The sequence below is a fragment of the Aulostomus chinensis genome, chromosome 16 (assembly GCF_037954235.1).
Source record: "Aulostomus chinensis isolate RoL2024-O1b breed Wild chromosome 16, RoL_Achi_v1.0, whole genome shotgun sequence".
Lineage (NCBI taxonomy): Eukaryota > Metazoa > Chordata > Actinopteri > Syngnathiformes > Aulostomidae > Aulostomus > Aulostomus chinensis.
The window spans coordinates 14,785,950-14,806,967 of NC_141335.1; the positions used below are offsets into that span (position 1 = coordinate 14,785,950).

The window sequence follows — 21,018 nt, forward strand, 5'->3', positions numbered from 1 at the left end:
CAGCATTCAGATGACATCACTTCACAATGTTCCCAAGGCAACAGGAGGAAAACGGCTGCTCGTGTGCAGTCAATGCAACATTTGTCAACTTTCTGCAAAGATGTGTGGCTGTTTTGCAATGAAAATGAGGATTATGAAATCATGCAAGCCCCACATATTTCGCGCATTTTGCGTGGAAATGGTCAATTTATGGGGCGAAAGTGCGGTGTCTTTGAAAAAAAAAAAAAAGCCACCCCCGCAGAAATTTGCGGACTTTGGCTGATTATGCCTTGAATTATGCAATTGTATAATCACGTTTTTCTGAAGGGACTGAAATTTATACTTTTTCATTGGATTCACACATTTTAATACTCTTCTCTAAAATAGTGAACAAAGATTGGGGGGGGGGGGGACAGTTTGAATGGATTTTCCCTCTCTAATCACCGTCGAAAGGCATAACTTGTATAACACTGCACCTCTAATACAGCCATGTTTAAGTCTTCCATCAGGAATCATCCTCACCCACCTATAAAAGATAGAGGGAACTTTCCCACACAAGTTGACATTTTGACAGATGTCATTGTGACACCACTCAAGTACTATTTGAAATGATAATCTTTACAAATTTAGACATTTTTTCCCCAAATTTGAAAAATAAAGTCTTTGACGGGTCTGTATCAAACAACCATGTTCACTTTATAGTTAAAAAGTAGCATATGAAGGCCAGGGGACGGGGTGGGGAGGTGAGGGGTGTTCATTATATACATTATGTTCACAAAACTGCATTTGCTAAGTTGATATATACACACCCACTTCGGCACATGGTGTTGGGTGCATGAATGACAAATCCATGAGTTGAAAAAGAGGCCACTCACAAACCTTTAATTGTATTAAGACAACTTTATAAAAAAATCCAAAATTAGCAAATGTTTGTAATAAAGTACCTTTGGAGTTAACAGCAAACAAGTGTTGTGGCATTACAAAGTAAAAACAACTAACTGATTTCATCATGGTCATTTGATTAAGAAACACAAAATAATGGCACGTCCCTGAAGCAGACTACAAAAACAGAAATGGCTCAGCATCATAAACTGCCAGAATAATACAACCGTAAGCATGTGCATGTGTATCCATTGTGACCCAGTAAGTCACAATGCAAGCAACAATATCTGTACAAAATACACAAATCAACATTAAGATGTGATGAATGCTGCCGAGCTCAAGGATGATGATGATTATCAAAAGTATTTTAGTTCTTAGGCTGGAAGTCCAACAAGGGTGTAAAAGACATCAGAGCTTCACCATTCAATGTGAAAACTCTTAACACCTCCCTCTGGCTTCTGAGCAATGGCTCGTAACTGCTAATAAGGACACACAAACTCAAAACTATTGATATGTGGCTGAGCGGTTTTCCTGGGACACATTCATTTATCAGTCCAAGTTTGTCACAAAGCTTCACTCACATCCATTCTGTTCTTCTGTGTGTTTACAGCATGTCGTCATCCTCTCCACCTCCATACATGTCAGCCAGTTTCTTGAAGCGAGGTCCCCAGTCACTGAGACAATCATAGTCTTGGTCACCGCTGCTTGACGAGTTCAGAGTCGACAGGCTTCCTGCATCTGAGCCACCTCCTTCATAGTCAAACACCAGCAGCGAGTCATAGGGGGGTGCTGTTGGGTCATTGTCAGCTGCCTTCAGGTTCTGAGGGGGAATCAGGAATTACACAAGACTGCATCATCAAGTCACTGACATTACGACATAGTCGGTGTACAAGTTCTGAAGTGCTTCTAAAGCAACATTAATAATTAAGACAGCAACATGTGTAAACATGTCATAAAAAAGCATGTATCAAAGCAAAGATTCGTGATATGATTCAACTAGCATTCATTGAAGTGTTTATGAGCTCTTGACTCACATCATCGATGAAGTTGCCAATTTCCTCTGGGTTGGCAGGGCGAGGTCGGTACTGTGGGGCAGGCATGAAGTTTGGCACCACATCGTTCCGGAACACTTCAGGCCGGTTGTCCAGACCTTGATGGAGGACACTGAGATCATAGTCCTGATGGAGATAATTTAGAGATATTAAACTCGATCACATACAAAACACAGGATTCCAGAATGATAACAGTGTTTTTCTACACATTGTTGAAAATGGAATCCAGACTTTAGATCAGGCCAGAGGGGACTGTGCTATAACCACAAATAGACTTGAATGGAATCTCCAAAAATATTTATGTATTCAGGAACCAACAAAAGCTGAGCTGCTGCTGTCAGAAGTCAATGTAGCATATAAGACATTCTATAGCTTACAACGCAGAGAGTCTAATATTTGACTTTAGACAACTCTCCCTGGCTTTGTAAACTCCAGGCCAGTAGTTATCCATAGATTCTTGCAGGAGGACACAATAACAGCTGCAGGCACCAAACAGGCCGTTTGGGAAAAAAAAAAAAAAGTCATCAAGTTCTACGTGGAAATATTTTGATGCGTCCCCAGCTAGACATATTTTGTTTAGCCAAGAGACCATTGACCAGCAGTGACCAGCTTCCTGTTCTCTACCTCCAAATTATGACCCTGATATGTAAAATTGCATATCATTTTGAAATTGCTTTGCAAAATAGAAATAGGATCATTTGTAATTTGGATTTAGCAACAATCATACGACAGAATACCTTGATGCCACCCTGTCATCTGTATGCACCTTCATACATACACTGATGTTCAAGTCAATGAGATGCCCAAATTTACACGATTATGGAGCACAAAGCATTTCAAAATCACATGACACATGCTGAGAAAATTATTGTAGTCTAGTTATGGAATGACAACTTAGTTATAACATAGTGGCCATATTAACAAAACAAAAAAAAAAAAATATCAAAAAATATTCAGGAAATTTGGAAACCAGTGTTTATCATCCAGAAACCAAGGGTTAGTTACCTGATCATCCTCGCCGCCTCCCTCCTCATCATAGTAGTAGATGTTGTCCCTGATGTCGTCATCCTGCAGTAGAGGTTCCTCTTTCCGTCCTCCTCTTCGTCTTGCAAACAGCAGCAGCAGCAGCAGCAGCACTGAGAAAATAGCAGAGACACAGTCAGCACTGTCATGACACATTGAGTTGATTATTGTGCAGCTGAACAGTCAACGTAAGTAGTCTTAGTGTTGTTAATATTGCTGAGCTCAACTGAAACTAATGCAGAGACCCAAAGAAAACATTTAACATCCCATGACTTTCCATCGAGGATGTCATGATAAACATCATTCCATACTGAATACAAATCAAATATCACACTCACTGAGCAGCAACAGGATGCCTCCCAGTATTCCCAGGATTACGGGCAGTTCAGTGCCACCAGCCACACGCCCTTTGCAGATAACCTGTTCACCGCTGCAGTCACACACTTTAGCCTGGACAGTGCTGTCCTGTTCAAAGCCCTGGTTATCTCCCACCCGAAGGACCACAGTGTACACTCCACTGGCCAGCTCAGTGGCCAAGTTCAAGATAATGCCTGTTTCTGCATCAGAAAAAGACCAGGGATTACTGTGCAACCTGCAACTACAATTTGATCTTTTACCACTGCCTTTTAGCCATTGGCTAAAAAGTTTGTGTCCTGGTAAGTATCTTTCATCATGGCCTCTTTACATGAAGTTATACTCCAACAATAAAAATCTGAGAAGATCCCTGATCTCATCAGAGATCGTAAACATTAACCGATATACTGGTTTCAGGGGAGGGAAAAACAGTCACTTTTATTTGTTCCAATGTTATATATTAGGTTCTTATTTCTTCGCTGACTTTGAAAAGAATTTGTTTCAGGAATAACTTCATAGTCTCCCTATTGAAATAGATGCATTCATCCATCATGTACATACTGGAGTCGTTCATCCTAGCAGTCCAGTTGGCCTTAGACATGCCGTATAAGGAAACCCTGTATGGAGCAGTGTTTCCGGGGCCGTCTTTATCTGTCACTGACAGCAGATGAGGAGCCGATTGCTTGTTACACACCTGAGAAACAAACACATTCAGTGAAATTCAAATCTGGAATTAACAATTTATTATCGTAAAGTACCTTTAACAGAGCACAGCATACAATTTACAACCTTTTACGTACACCTTTGTTAAAGTCAGCTTTAAATTCCTCTCACTTTACATGTTCATTCCAGTGCTTTAATTTTGAGAGGGTGGTAACTCCCTGCAACATTAACTCAAAAAACATTTCAAAGAAAAGGACAAGTGAACGTCTTGCCATGTGCCAACATGAAACAAAGGGCTTCCACTGATCATGGAACATGTCAACTATTTAAGCATCTGGTTGGCACTTCAACTGTTTTATTATCAATTGCTTCATGATTAGGGTAGGCTGTAAATTAAGGACTGCCATAGCATGGAGCTACGCTGTAATTCTCAAAAGGGAAAAGGACATCTGCTCAGCTGTGTGCAAACATAACTGTGTTCCCTTAATGTAATGTGTTTGTAGTAATATGGTTTCCAATGTGAAAGGGAGGATAAACTTTGTAAGTCATGTGGTGAATGTTTGTTCCTGCTTGTTTCATTCCCTTCCCTTCAATATTACAACACAGTTGTAACTTTTACAGTTATGAACAAAATGGTACAAGTATGCAAATCCATCATCAACTAAAAAAAAAAAAACTGTAAAATTTGTAAAAACTAACAGGACTAAAAAGGACATGGAATTTTTTAAGATTTAAGGTTTATTTTTGTAAGATAAAACAGAGCTTCAGCTTCATTCTTCATAGCTCTAGCAGTGCATTCACAAGGATAGAAAATGGAGAATGGCTGAAGTGAAAGTAAACCATAATCCATCAGTCTTAGTCCTGGCCAACATTCAGAGAGAAATGCCAAAATTCCACGTTTAGTTTTCATTTGATCTAAACATGAACGACCACATTTTAAACCACATCCCATCAATCAGTGAGTTTAACTTTAATCTACATTGAACGTGTTCAGACCCATGACAAATGTTCAGTGTGCTGGAGAACATGTACCTTGATTTCACGTTGCTCAATGGAGGGGGCATTGTCATTAACATCTTCAAGCTGGATTATTAGGGTGCCTGTTCCTGTGGCTGGTACTTCATCTAGTGACAACACATGCACATAGACATGATGAGATTAAATTCATATTTATATTCATGTTCTTCCTGAAGAATTTCTCAAATACAAAACACTGAACTATTTTTTTTTTTTACCACTTTTGCATGTTAAGTTAGAGATGACCAGTGTTGGGACTAACGCGTTATTGCGTTATTAGTTACTGCCAAAAAAGTAACTTTGGCAGTAACTAATAATCAAACGCATTATTTTAAAAATTCAATAACTCAGTTATAGTTACTAAACGATCCGTTTATTAGTTTATTTCACGTTATTTTACTATCTCCGCTGAGCCACAGTGTTTACTTCCTGTGTCGGGGGGGCTTGGGGGAAGTGAAAGAGACAGGAGGAGAGTGAGCTGCGCTGTGGGGGCGTATTTGTTTATAACAGCAAGAACGTGCAAGACATCACGGCGGAACCTAGAGCGAGTTTCTTCACGTGGAAGTACGCTCACTACTTCTCCTTCATTGAGCAGAAGGAGAAAGATGTTTGTTAAATGCAACTTGTGTCTCGGAACTAAGACCCTCTCTGCGGCCGCAAACAGCAGCTCTACTCTATTAAAGCATCCAGGCACGCAGCATCCAGGCACGCAGCATCCAGGCACGCAGCATCCAGGCACGCAGCATGCGGCGGCAACGAAACTTGTTGCTAAAGCTAGCGGGTCAGGGACCGGCCCAGATACTGACACAGATGTCACCTCACCCCATGCACCTAAGCAACAGCGCCTGAGTTGTTCTTTTCAGCGAGGGAGTGCTGCTGCTAGCCAGGCTAAAGTTAATCAATCACTTTGAAACATCTTAGTGTTTGTATAAATATAGACCATATTGCTGAGCAGAGTTCAGTTCAGTGATGAAAATGCATGTCAAGTAGTACAGAGCCTACAATGCTAAAAGTTCTGAACTTTTTTTTGTAACTAAATAGTTACTTTTCATAGTCATGCTTTACTTTTTGCTTTTAATAACTGAGTTAGTAACTGTGTTGCTTTTGAATTACAGTAACTAGTAACTATAACTAATTACTGTTTTTCAGTCACTAGCACGACATTGGAGATGACATGATGAAAAGAAACAACTGTACATTAGTATGTGGGGGTGGGTCAAACAGTAACTTTTGGACTCAGCAAGCAAGATCACCTTCCCCAAAGCTTTTATTTCTTGCATGGCCATTTCTAATCAAAAAAAGCTGAACTGGAAATTGTTGGGTGTCCCACCTACCGTTGTCAAATGCACCAATGAGAGCTTGGTATTTGTTGTCCTTGACAAAGAGAGACTCTCTGTCCATGGCAGACTTTACTGTAATCAGGCCGCTATCTTTGGCCACATTCAACCAGCCTGCTGGGTCACTGACGATTTTATACCTGGTCATAGAAAAGAAACAGATATCCAACTGTTAGCTGACTGCTCAGAATTACCACCAAGCAGTTGGATGCCTCCTACTTCTGGGGGCAGAAACATTAGAAATCTCTGACAGTTTGATATTTCAGTAAAAAAAACTTTTTTCGGCTAATAAATTTATCAGCCAGATAGACAGACATATATACATACGTACATACATACATGTGTACATATATATGTATGTGTAAGTATGTATATACACATAAATATGACTGGGTTTGAAATTAAGGGAATTGCAGAGTGAGTTTAATCTTACATGACTTTCTGTTTGCGTGCAATGTCTGGGTCAGAAGCTGTGTAGTGCACCACATCAGCATCAATAGCAAGGTCTTCCATTTTGGTCACATGCTTCTCCACTGGATCAAAGACTGGAGGTTCATTCACATCCAGCACGTTCACCACCACAGTGGCAGTAGAGGTGGGCAGCGGAACAGCAAAAGGAATCTCATTCTCCACTGAGACCAACAAAGTGTGCTGACTGGCCTTTTCAAAGTCAAGACCCTGTGTGGACCGAGAGTGATGGCAAAGCCACAAAGTTAATCACGGAATATCTTACAGTTCTTTCCTGCTGAACAACTTTGATGTATTTCCAAAGTGATGGTGTTCAACTACTTCAGTGATTTTGACAGTTTGAAGAGAAGTAGTTTGTTGAATCAAATACAAGGTTTCACCCCCAGGGAAAAAAAACCCTGAGTTTTTGCACATTTAACTACATGACAAAAAGTAATAAAACAAGATATTTATTTTATTTTCATAAATTTTCAATACATGTTCTTTAAAGATTACTCTTTTTCAACTCTGCTTTTTGTTTCTAGTATATTGACATTAACATTAAAAGACATGTCAACTTCAATACTGTGTTCAACTTCCTACCTTGGCAGTAGAGATGATTCCTTCATTCTTGTTAGGTCCGGTTTTAATTGTGAAAAGTTTTCCAGGATCACCATCAACAATCTTGAACATGGCATTCCAGGCTGGGGAATGTGGCTCATCTTGGTCATCTACTAACATCTTAGCAACTACGGTGTCAGCTTTGTTTTCTGCTATTGCAGTTTCATACTGGAAAAGAATTAGATAAAAGGATAGGGGAAAAAATGGCTAATGTTGCCTTTTTTTCTTTCATCTTTCTTATTTCTGAAAACAACATTTTCATTTTAAAGCTCTGACTTGTCATACAATTAGGTTTATTTTAAAGTGTCACTATCGAATGATGCAGACCAACAAATATTAAAACTTAGGCACTAACATCAACATAACATCGACGGTATTTCAAGGTATTGTGTACTTACAGAGGGCTGAGTGAATTTTGGAGCGTTGTCATTGCTATCTGTGACAGTTAGGATCACTTTAGCCTCTCCACTCAACCCTTCTCCCACCATATCAGCTGCCTGCACCACCAGAGTGTACTTAGGGTATTTCTGTTGGAACAAACACACAAAAGGGCTGAAACATTTTGCTGCCATTTCATATTTGACAAATTCATTTCGTGTTTTGAAGGATTCATATCTCCTCTGAGTTACTTGAAATTTCAAATGCCATTCAGAAAAATGTAGAGGTTCTGTACCAATATGCTATTCAGTCAGAAAAAACAGCATTAAGTATGCCCAAATCTATGAAACCAATAGAAGGATGAATGTGTACATTCATGTATACAAGCAAAAGACTCCTCGCTATCATAAAAATAAAACATAAGATAATACAGTGGTGACAACAATGTGGCTGGGAAGTGGCCAGAGACTGAAGGCTGGCGTAATGTCAAATACTAGATGGGAGTCTAAGTTTTCACTTTGGTAGCTACACTACTGTTTCATGTTTATATTACATGGTTAAGTTGCACACCATTTAAAATCAGTCACATATAAAAGCATAATGAGACAAGTATAATGTGACTTCATAGACTCACCTCTCGGTCCAACCCGGTACCACTGACTCGGATGGATCCGGTGACTGGATTGATTTCAAACAGGGATTCAGAGGGTAACTCAGGGTCCTGGCTCAGAATACGGTAGCGGATATCTGAGTTGTCAGTATTGGGCTGGTCCAGGTCTGTGGCTAAAACCTTAATCACCTCAAAATCTAAAGAGAAAGAAGTAAGAGGAGCAAATTATTGGCAGAACTTCACTCTCCATCTACCCCTGCTAATCGCATGAGCTAAATTAGTTATTCGATTTGGGGGGGAAAAAATGGTTGCGAATGAAAACTAACTTTGGCATTCTTACACCTTCATAGATGAGTTGGTCAGGCTTAAAAAACTAATTCCAATAAATACCTTTGGGTGATGCCTCAGGCACTTGTCCCAGGAAGGTGGCTTGACTGAAAACAGGTTTGTTGTCATTCTGGTCAATGACATTCACTATGATTTCCATGGGCTCCTCAGCATTTACTGCACCCTGGGCCACTGCATGCGCTTGAAACTGGAATCACATTTGTATGAATAATACACACTGCACGAATTTCCCATCACTCGAGGCATAATGAAAAAAAGATTTTGCATTCTACATATAAATGTTAAATACCCTAAATGCATCATACCATTTTTGCTTAACGTGCATTGTAAAAATAAAGAGCAGTCAATGTATAATCTCGTGTCATTTATTCATTTACATGTTAAAAAAATAATTGAATGCTTACCGTGTACCTGGGCACCTTCTCTCGGTCCAGGGGTTGAGTCAGATAAAGATGACCAGTGTCTCGGTCCATGGTGAATAGACCAACAGGAGGCTCATCAGCTCCTGGACCAGTAATACTGTAATAGATCTTCTTTACTTTGTCTTCATTGGAGCGAATCTGGACAAAGGATATCACGGCTGAATATAGACAGAACATGACTGCAATAATATTTGGGGAAAACTTCATCAAGATAGCCACAGTGGAAAACACCATGGGTTTTAAGATAATCCTGTTCCCAGTGTAATATTTCACATTATCTAAAAACATGTTCTTTCTATTGATAAATTGAGAAACATTACAAGTTTTTTTTTTTTTAATTTAAATCAAATAGTCAAAAGAGAGGCTGCAGATCTTACTTGAGACACTTGCATGGGGTAAGGTCCTCTTTCATTCTCAGCAACATTGATGTCAGGAATAACCCAGTCTCTCTTTCTCCTCCTAAGCCCTTCACTGGACACTGGGAATCTCAGGACAGGCAGTTCTGGATCAGTTGCACTCTGCAAAAGCATGCAATAATCAAGTTAATGTTTGTTAAGCTATTCACGAGTTTTTATGTCCATGCTTCCAATCCTACCATGTCTCTGGTTTGGGCGTTCAACGCTCCCATTACAACAAATCAGCACAACAAGCACATACTGTTAATATAAAAGCTGTATCCTACAAGTCACTGCCTGGATTCCCATCTGAAAATCCTTTGTAGCTTCATGCCATTCTTCTACAATCACAAGGGGGCGATGTTTGTTCAAAAAACAGAACCTTTCAGCTTTCTTTTCAACTTTCTTTTCAAATATTTGAGTGATATGGAACCCCAAATAATATTTCCTATTAAGAGTTTTCCTCCCCTGTTTTGAAGGTAATATTATTAGACTCGTCTGTCCCTCAACAGTATTACACCTAATGATGAGGAGTGGAGCCAGGGCAAAGGAAAATCCTACCCAGTTACAGGTCAGATCAATTTAAGTGAAACATGAATTCTTTACATTGGTCTTGATGGACTTAGGCACTCAATGGAGAGAGATTCTATTTAATGTTATTTTTGTTTCAGCACAGAAACTGTTTCACCCAAAAAGTGACTATCGAGCACTCAAAAATAGATGTCCTGAGCTGAGGAAAACCTTTTTTTTCCCCTTGTACTTCTATCTTTAATCTAACAGATACTAATCGCTAGCAACAGCAAAACTGTCCAACAACAAACTCAAGCTGTGTCCAGTATAATCCACCAATTATTACCGAGCATAAAATTGGATGAAGAAGACATGGATTAACCAGGCAATGCTTCATAGTTTGTGAATGGACATTTTGAAACAATTATTTTTTAAAGGTTTCATTAGCACCAAGCTAAATTTATGTCGCTGTTTCTGTCTCCATTGTGGTATCACAAAGAAGTAATGTGGGAGGGGAAAAATCTGTACCTAATTCAAAGGCACAATATACTTTTTGGGTGATGACTCATCTAAACCACAAATGGAGTTACCCTTCATGCTTTCTTAATAGTGCCTAAAATCCCACCTCTGTATTATTGACTGGGTTCCTGTCTACATGATGGTGCTGATCGTTGTGGTCCCCATGGTGGTGCCCAGCATTTTGATGGTGGTTGCCATGATGATGATGCACTATACTGACAGGAACAGTCATCTTCTGACCTTGTGATGTCCAGGTGTGGATCAGGAAGTTGAGAGGTCCATCATAAAGAACAACTTCTCTATTTACCTGGCAAAAAATTGTCATAGAATATATAATGTGGTATTTAAAATTGCAACATTGAAGTCATCAATAAATTCTGCCACAAGGAGAAACACTTGAATGGAATATGATCATGTTCTGAATTGCAAAGTTCATATGCCGTATATAGCCAATCTGTACCAAGCAGGTCAATCTTTACATGATAGGAGGGTGAAGCCTATTTCCCAAGTAGATCAGCAGCAAGTTGGAAAGATTCAACCGGATATTTTAAACTTCTTTGCAAACATACAGTACAATTGTTCACACTAGAGGCTGATCTACGGTGCACAAGGTACTGGACTGAAGAAGTACTTTGTCTCTCGATGGGATCCTGAAACTGACTGAGCATACAGTAGGTCCTTTTTGGAAGACAGAGAGCTTGGTTGTAAATTTAGAGCTACACCCCCTAATCACAATTCAGAAGCATTTTATGGTTTCTTACAAATGGGTGGACATTTTCCATCTTGAGATGTGAAATATGAACCACTAGGTTCTTATGATCAGCTCCAAAATTCTACCCACTCACCTTTAAAACTCCATCTGATTGTAACTTGAAACGTGAGTTCTCACTCAAGAAAGGAAATATTTGGTGGTCTGTGCAGTCAGTGAAGCCCACTTGGAAAAGGGACAGAAAAAAATAATTAATAATGTTCTCAAGTATAAAGTAACATGTCATTTTGCTGAGTCATGGTCACCTCTGCTGACAAGTGGTAAGTAGATCAATGTCATTGATAAGCGGACAAGGGTTTAAGTGCACTGATGCATTCTAATCTGTTCAGTTTAAGAATTGGCAAACTATTTTTCTACATGAGGTAAAAAGACTTTTGGTTATACAGTGACATAGTGCTGGCCATATGACCAGATATGACAGAATTTTTCAAAATTGTTCCTTAATCATATTTTTATGTTGTTCTCATAGAAGACCCTAGAGCAAGACTTTTTTATGCAAGTCCGACTGGTCTTTTGCTTCGTTTTTTTTCCACAAATGTTACTTGACGTTTCAGTCAAAACCAACAGACGCAGCTGACTGTTTTCTTCAGCATACTTTAGTGGTACATCAATTAAATGGGTCCCTTCTGCCCTGTGCTTTTGGAGTACTGTTCCGCAGGGAAATTATTACCATGTAATTGTAAGCATGTAGTACCATGCTAGTATCCTACTTCAGGCTAATTATTGATCTACTGTAATTCCTGTGACCAGTAATGTGGACTAACAGCCTTGCATGTAATAATGTAGTTCGTAATGACTAGTATTAAAAATATTAGTGATGTAAATATTGCATTAGATAGATAGATAGATAGATAGACATCCATCTATCTATCTATCTATCTATATACACACACACACACACACACACACACACACACCCAACATATTCAACAAATGAACAGAAAATAGCAACACTTTCATGAAAACTACCCTTGATATTTTATATAACATTTTTCAGATAAATTTGCTAGAAATGCAAAGGGTAGGTTGCTAATTCAGTGAAAGTGTATAATTAAATAATCCACTGAGAGTTTTGTAGGTTGCAGTACATACTGTTGAGTGAAATGTTAATGTTTCATCACAACAAACTATCAGTTATTTTTAACATAAATACAGATATTGTACAATTGCAGGTACTTACATAATGCAAGTAAAATCATGTGGTCAACAGCACCAAAGCATAGCTGTTATCGGTTGCCAACAACAGTCTAGACCATAAAAGTTTACACTCAATGGAGATTAAATAAAAAGATGAAAATGTGAACATTAACAAGTGTATTGATAATTGTGTCACACAGACATTTGACTGTTTTCCATTTGGTCAATGCTTATACTCCTGAGACTAACCAAGAAACAAAACAAGATATTTAGAATATCCTAAATTAATATACATCTTTTAACACAACTAACAGAGCTTGTTAGTGATACTAGTACAGAGGATACAGGAAATAATCCTATTTCCTGTATCCTCTGTACTAGTGTCACTAAAAAGCTCTGTAACCAACACATGATGAAAGCAGCTCCACTGAAAGCATCATTAGGCCTGAAAGCATGAAAGTCTTGCAGCATGACAAAATATGACGACAAAACAGCTGGTAAAAGAATCTCTGTATGTGAATGTGCAAACTACAGGTAAAATATTGTGGAAATACAAAAAAGCTCCACTCTGTGTGGGTCATATTAAATAAAGAGTGCAGTAATTTTACTACTTCCGGGTCAATTTTTAAAACTTAACATAGTATTAATAATGGAACGGATGAGAGTTCCATCTTTGCACAATTTGCAGCACTATTAAATCAAAATGTCTTTGATAACCAAGCGAAATTGGTTCTGAACCTGAAATTACTATTTTTTTAATATTGAACCACAAATTTATACATCAGATAAATTCAGAAAATCGGTAGCAATTCCCAGGCCTAATTACTATTATGCAATCCGAACACATTACATTGTGTGAAGAATTCAGAAGTATGCATGTGAGTTCAGGTATATGTTATATTCGGAGTGCATAGAAATTCAGCATTGAGGAATTGATGCAGGTAATTAACATGAAATTAAAACCATATGCTACACTCCTGGAATACCCATGTTGTATTTATAGGGTTTCAGACCTAATTGCATCACACAAACCATTTTGTTCTTAGAAGGAAGTTCAATCAAGTGTGACACTACCAGTGACACAACCAACTAATGTGACCATGCTGTACAATGTCTTGTGATCTAAACTCATGACTTTGGGGAAGACGCATAACACAACTTGCTATATCTATCTATCTATCTATCTATCTATCTATCTATCTATCTATCTCCATCTCTATCTCGATATATCTGTGTGTGTGTGTGTTAATGAGATGTTCATATTTGTCCTAAAATCAGCAGTCAGGTGGTTAAGCTCTTATCACTCTTTATTTCTGCAGTTCTCCTTCCTATTGGACTTGCAGACAATAAAACCACAGTCCTTGTTATGTGCGCAAATGCATTCAAATGTCTAAAGATAATGAGGCATCAACAGTCAGGTTTGGGAAATGAGGATATTTTCAGGCTGTGTCCTAAAAAAACAAATCAGACAAAAAAAAAAATCACATGAATATGCTAATTTAACATTTTTAGAAACATTTAGAGTAGTAGAAGTATAGATGATATCTAGTGTGCACTAGTTAGAGGTAGTCAAAACCTAGGGAAAATGTTCGCATAGTCATTATGTTAAGTACAGAACATTTGGTATTGATCATTTCAGGCTTTGAGTTTATGTCTGAAGGTTGAAGGCATGAATGGAGATGCCATGTCTGCAATGATACATGGCAATATATCACTATCTGGGGTTTAAACCCAATGGTTTAACAAGTTATGTTCAGGAAGTATGAGTGGTTTGACTTGCAAAGTACAGGCCCCTTACCATCTTACTCAAGATGGGCACCCAGGAAATGAGTGAGTCATAACTAACATTAAGTATATCAAACACATTGAAACGTGAACATCCTCGCAGCATATTTTGCACCACATCATCAACGGTGCGATCATCATCACCTGCTTCTTAGACATTTTGACGAGTGCTTCCTCTCCCAGCGGTCCCAGCTGTTAATGCGCAAGAGTGTTTCAATGCGTTTGATCTACCGCGCAGCATGCATTCCAACAACGCATGCGCACCAGTTATGTGCACCTCTGAGTATGATCACGCAATGTATGAGAAATTCTGTTCCAAAAATACCGCAGCAGAAAAAAAAACAAAAAAACTTTCCATTTAACAATTAGGTCCACTTTGTTCCTTTCATGACAATTCTAGCGCTCCACTTTTATTATCAAAATCTATTTGAGAAACGTGTCGATTTAGATTTATGGACATTTGGAGAATAAAATGAAATTTGAATTGTTAAACTGTACTGGATGTAAGCATAAAAACTATATTGCCCTTCGTATTTTTAATCAGTTAGGGTTGACATGCACATACAAAATTAAGTATAATGTAATTTCTACTTGTCATTCAAAACACTTTTTGTTAAGCATGTTAATTAGATCTAGAAGATTAATTGAATTTCAATAATGCATAGTCACAAATGTTATTCTGATTATCTTGTTTTCATGATAATTGAAATAACCACTACTGTGTTACTCAGGTGTGTCCACTGACAACCTGTTGGTATTTTTTTACAATGGAAGAACAAACAGGGACAGAAGGGTTAAGCGAATGGAAGTTAATCGATGCCGTTACCAAAGATACAGCTTGGCAGTCTTTAATATACCTGACCATACTGTAAAAGTAAAGTTTGGGTGCTGTGGATATACAGAATTACATAACAAATTACCATTTGAATAAAGATCTGCATGGATCAACCTACATAGACCAGGAATAATTGGCCCTTACGTATTTCCTAGTGTGTGAGTCTACGCTTCACATTGTGACAAAATCCTCAACAAACTCTTTTCTAGAGTCCCAAGACTTGAATGAAACAGCAGTAATGCAAGTTTGGAGGGACGTGGTTACCTTGTTCGCGTTATTGTAATTCTCCTTGTTTTTTTTACATAGCTTTTGGACAACAAGTCGTCAGTACATGTATTTTTGCATCTCCAGTCAACAGAACTTGACAAAACTTACAAAATTACAAAAGTTCACCTGACACATAAATATCAGCTGAGAACTGCTCGGCTTGGCACCAAGGGCTTTGCATCGAGTTCCTTAATTTTTTTCGCTGACTAAGTCAGAGCCGTGGCTAGTTGCTTCACCATACTGTTATTGTTTTGACGGGGGAGGGAGGGCAAGGAGTGCTGAGAAGACAGGAAGGGTTGTGTCACTCAGATTTGCTTCCCCCTGACATATGTTCCTCTGCCACATGAAAACAGAATTTCATTTAAAATATACGAAATTCCATATTAAAACTAGATTCCAGGTGGCATCTCAGGCACGGGATCTCTCTGTGTGGAGTCTGCATGTTCTCCCTGTGCCTGAGTGGGTTCTCTCCAGGTACTCCAGCTTCTTCCCACCATCCAAAGACATGCAATTGGGCTGATTGGATTCTCTAAATTAACCGTATGTGTGAATGGTTGTTTGTCTATATATCTTGGCCCTGAGATGGACTGGCGACCTGGCCAGCGTGTACCCCGCCTCTTGCCCGAAAGCTGCTGGGATAGGCTCCAGCCCCAACGTGACCCTTAACAGGAATAAGGGGAAGAAAATGGATTGATGGATGGAACTAGATTCCATGTCAATTTGCCAATTCTGCGATCTGTGACCATGGAAATTATAGGGCCCAATTAAAACAACAGTCATTAAAGGTTATGGCCCACTGAAAATTGCTTGGCTGGAGCAAAAGAATTCAACAAAAATCACTTGCTCCTGTGCTTCTAGCATTTGGCACCTTTTCCTGTCCCCAAGCCTGCAGAACAGGCTTGGGGACATTATTGTGCCCTGCAGGGGACGCATTACATGAAGAGCAGCGAGAGAGCAAACTGAGCCCAATGATTGTTTAGGCTACATGTGTCAACAATAAGAACAGCTTAATCTGTGAATGCCATCTTGAGCCCTTTATCATGGCATAGGAGTGTTTGGCTTAAAAATTTTGGACATTGTTTTTCTAAATACTACCACAGCTGAACGTCTTAATTTAGATTGAAAATGTGCAATATTCTACAGTAACAAATGACCAAAACACCTCAAACAATCATAAGAATTGAGCATAACCATTGAACTGTATTGGGTAATGACTCACAACCACCTCCTGGATTGTTCCTACCTTTGCCCACCAATGTGCCCGGTCTAAGGCGCACGCTGTTCACTTTGAAAATCAACATATCTGACTGGAATCCAGGTGCACATGTTTGCTCTTCAGCAAAGACCACAGCCAATACCTAAAAGAAGAAAAATATGTGACAAAATCATGGAGATCAGTTACCTGAAGTAATGTATGACAACGGTAAGGAAGATAAAACATTTCAAGTCAACTTTTATGGGGAAACTGTACTGTACATTCGTAATTCACAATTCAAGTGGATACAGTGGAACAAAAGGGTATACAACCAACAAAGTTTTTATTTACTATTAATCCAGTATCTTATTAATCCAGTCCGCTCTCACAGACTTGTAAGGGACTTTACAGGTTTTATTGTAATATCAGTAAAACCTGTAAAGTCCCTTACAAGTCTGTGAGAGCGGACATTGAACGCTTCAAATGCTTTATGTAGTCAACAGGCAGGTTAATATACACTTACCCAATACCAATAACTTTCTTCAGTGTTTTGAATGTCAAATAATTCAATGAAGATCAAATAAGAGAATAAAGAGTACAGGTCAGCACCAGTAATATGCATATTATACTAAAATATGTGAGGACCCAAACATCAACTAAAGCAAAAGTAATAGCACAGAAAATCTAGACTAAATTGATGTGTTCAAATTAAGTTTAAAAAAAAAAACAAAACAACCACAACCCTTTCAGGTCCTCAGGAAGCTTGTACCAACATGACTAAAAGCAGCTTCACCAGACACTGCGGTTCTGCTTTGTGGAACAGCTGAAACAAATGATTCATAAACTGAAAGCATTTTTAAAATGTAGTAAGGGCCATCTAAGTCTTTTAATTTATCAAGACATTTTAAGATCACTATGATAAACTGGTAACCAGTGTAAAGATTTTAAACTGGGAGTAATGTGAACTGTCCTTTAGGACTTAACACTTGTACAGCGGAAATTTGAATTAATTACACCTGACTGACTGAATTCTTTGGTAGAGGGGTGAGTATTACAGTAATCTGCCCAGCTACTACAGCCTGCATGAGTCACCTTGGTTTGCTCAGAGACTAATATACGCTTTTCAATTACAATTTAACCATTAGAAAGACTGTGTGTTAGTTGTACCAGCAACCAATCGACATTAATACAATTACAAGTTAAAACTCACGGATGAGAAGTCAACAAAACGAAACAGAGTCAAAGTTTAACCTGTCGGCAACGTCATCAACTGAACAAGGGCGAGGCCCCGCCGTTGGCTCCACGACGACAGAAAGTTCCAACGATATGGACCTTATATGCTTAGAGTTTATGAACTCATTTTCTCTGAAGTAGCGACTGAAACATCGCCGATGGAGAAAGCTGCACTTAATTGAGTTATAATGGACGCCAGTCATCTCTCTATCAAACTTCCTCAACCTAGCTGCAGACGGAGGAAGCGTAACTTCCCTGAAACGGCGAAATTATTGTCATGGATTTGGACAGAAAATGGATTGATATCATTAATAAGTGAGTAAACGGTTAGTAATAGGACAACTGCAGTCAGTTTAAAAAAAAAAAAGAAATCTCACCTGAATAATGACAATTAAACTGCCCCAAACCGCGAAGCGAGCGGCACCCATCTGTGAGAAGTCCTCTGTCACCAGTCGTTGCAGTGAAGAACAAAAACAAGTAAATGAATTAAATACCAATGTATTCCGTCTTGGTTGTCCTCGTCGTTGCTCTTTGTCTTAGCCCTTGCGGGTCGTTGCAGTAACTGAATGAATTCAGCTGGACGAGTTTCAGCAGGTACTTTCTGTCTATGACGTCAGCCCACAGGTGTGCGAGTTCCGTCTTCCTCATATGGTCACAGAGGCAGACACGCCTAAATAGACAGATACCAAGAGTTCCTCTTACTTCCTGGTGACGATTCACATACCAGAGATCCTGCCAGGTAATACTGACCAGCGGAGGGCTATGTCTCTATGAAGTCTCTGTCTCATTTCTTATCTCCAGCCACCCCCAACATGCATGCGCATCTCTCTCTCTCTCTCTCTCTCTCTCTCTCTCTCTCTCTCTCTCCATTTCCATTCTGTCCTATTAAAACAATTCTTTCTTCAGTCAGTTCAACATGTTTAAGCAACAAAGATTAAAGCATTAGTAAAACAGAAGCAAAATAAATCATACCAAACATAAGCCAAAAACGATGAAAAAGCTACTCAGGTAATAATCATGTTCAAAAGAGGTTATCTTATTCTTCACCTAGTAATTTGACCAAATAAGATTTTAAAAAAGTAGCCCTTTTGTCAACACATACATGTATAAATATATATACTGTGTGTATATACACATAGTATATATATTTATTTGTATATATTGTATTATATATATATATATATATATATATATATATATATATATATATATACAGAGAGAGAGAGAGTATGTATAGTATATGTTGACTCAGAATTGTCAGAATTCATCTTAGATGTGTTTCCCTTAACTACCACACTCATCATGACAACCAAGAACCTACTGGCACACTCACACACACACACACACACACACACACACACGCACACAATATTCACCAGTCTCAAACCAGTCCATCAGTCATCAGAGTGACACATCTCAGAAGAGCATCATCACTGACACCCCAGTGAGATTCTTAATTTCTCAATAGTGATAAGGATGGAATTCCCAGTTTAAGGCAACACAGATTTTGGGTCAGTTTGGAGTTTAATGCTTTGTTTACAGACTATAGAGCTCAGGCCATCTAGGCACCTTGACACTCACGAGTAATGTGCATCAACTCGCCTCTCAGAACACTGATGTGCAACCAATAGTGACTGAAACTCATCTCACCATGAGTATATTTATGTTGCTTTTAAGTTTTCTACATATGCAATGGAATCAGTTAATAATCTGTAGTACACACTCATTTATAAACAATTATCTGAAGGTACCCTTAAAGTCATCCACTATGGTCTTAAACCATTAATAATTGATTCCAAAGAAAAGAGCACTTCTCTCATGCATTCATCCTTCACTCTCCCCAGACTTTCAGGACATTGGTTGACATTAAGATTCAGTAGTAAACAGGCAACCATGTGAATGGAACTGGAGAAAGATATCCATCCATTGTCTTCCGCTTATTCGTACGTACATTAAGGGTCGTGGGGGGGCTGGGGCCTATCCCAGCGTCTACAGGCGAGAGGTTCACCCTGGACAGGTCGCCAGTCCATCGCAGGGCCAACACATAGAGACGAACAACCATTCACACTCACATTCACACCTACAGTCAATTTAGAGTATCAATCAGCCTAGTCCCCAATTGCATGTCTTTGGATGGTGGGAGGAAGCCGGAGTACCTGGAGAGAACCCACGCAGGAACAGGGAGAACATGGAGACTCCACACAGAAAGATCCCGTGCCCGAGCCAGGACTCGAACCTGGAACCTTCTTGCTGTGAGATGACAGTGCTAACCACTGCACGTCCCTGCAGCCCAAGAAAGACATCCAAAAACATTAATTAATTTCAATCAGATTGTAGGAATTGTCCATGGGTTTCTGAGCAAAACTGGGTGTTATTCTACAGTTTAGAAAATGTTGAGATGCTCAGCGCAAAAACTGTTTACCCAACATGATTTAAATAAACAAATTATTTTTGAATAACCGTATTTTTTAATTGGACTTTTTTTTATAGTTTTAGCAGAAATCAAAGCCAGCCATCAAATTTAATTTTGAATTTCATCCTTTTGACTTTATTAAACAAGTTGCGGTTTGGGAGCATCACTGTACCCATTCCATGCACTTTTTTCCCCCTGGACAGAGAAATAAATTCCATTTCAACTTTAGTGATTTTTGGGCTATTAAATAACAACACTGTCACACCAAACATGTAAACCTGGCCTAAAATCCAAATCATGTGATGAAATACATTCAAGATAAAAGGGCCTGTTAACATAAAACAGTATAGCCATACAGTCTTACAGGCCTAGACTATCGTGTGATGGGATCACATTTTACATGTTACCTGTTTGCATCAGGGTTTGAATTACCCAGTGGCATTTGAGGAGTCCTTTTTTGCAATGGGCACTGCTATTGAACATCAACAACTGCTGTATTGTGCAGAGCACCAAAATTAAATATCTTTCAATTTGTGCACAAAGCGTTTAGATGCAGACATGACTCCCGCACTACAATCAGCTCAGCCCAGCAAGGATGCACTCCTGTGTTGGGCAACATTAAGAAAATTTATGGGTTTGATAGCAACCAATCATTAGCTGTCCTTTAACTTTCCTGCTGTTTCGTTCTGTTAGTGGGGAAATGGAAATAGGGTCAAAACTTGTATTTGCAAGCGGGAAAAGCAAGCAGATGACAGAGCTACTCACAACAAACAGCCTGGTCAGCAGGAACAGACACACAGGTTTGTTTTATTAATGCAAACAAATGT

General features: G+C 38.9%; 1 protein-coding gene across 2 annotated transcripts; it reads right to left on the reverse strand.

Moving 5' to 3' along the window:
* Nucleotides 1–839: 839 nt before the first annotated feature.
* LOC147247642 (B-cadherin-like) lies at nucleotides 840–18,464 on the reverse strand. Of its 2 annotated transcripts, none has more exons than XM_086181269.1 (18): nucleotides 18,156–18,464; nucleotides 16,594–16,708; nucleotides 11,403–11,491; nucleotides 10,664–10,864; nucleotides 9,511–9,651; nucleotides 9,116–9,271; nucleotides 8,754–8,898; nucleotides 8,388–8,560; nucleotides 7,774–7,902; nucleotides 7,358–7,543; nucleotides 6,741–6,985; nucleotides 6,305–6,447; nucleotides 4,986–5,077; nucleotides 3,852–3,984; nucleotides 3,275–3,493; nucleotides 2,919–3,046; nucleotides 1,896–2,039; nucleotides 840–1,681 (listed from the first exon to the last, which is right to left on the reverse strand). In XM_086181269.1, exons 1-18 carry the CDS (start codon nucleotides 18,204–18,206, stop codon nucleotides 1,466–1,468), a joined length of 2,706 nt encoding a protein of 901 aa, XP_086037395.1. In that variant the 5' UTR covers nucleotides 18,207–18,464; the 3' UTR covers nucleotides 840–1,465. The 2 variants fall into 2 exon arrangements, with proteins under 2 accessions (XP_086037395.1, XP_086037393.1); XM_086181267.1 differs by having other exon boundaries at nucleotides 841–1,681; nucleotides 2,919–3,049; nucleotides 18,156–18,457.
* Nucleotides 18,465–21,018: the final 2,554 nt, after the last annotated feature.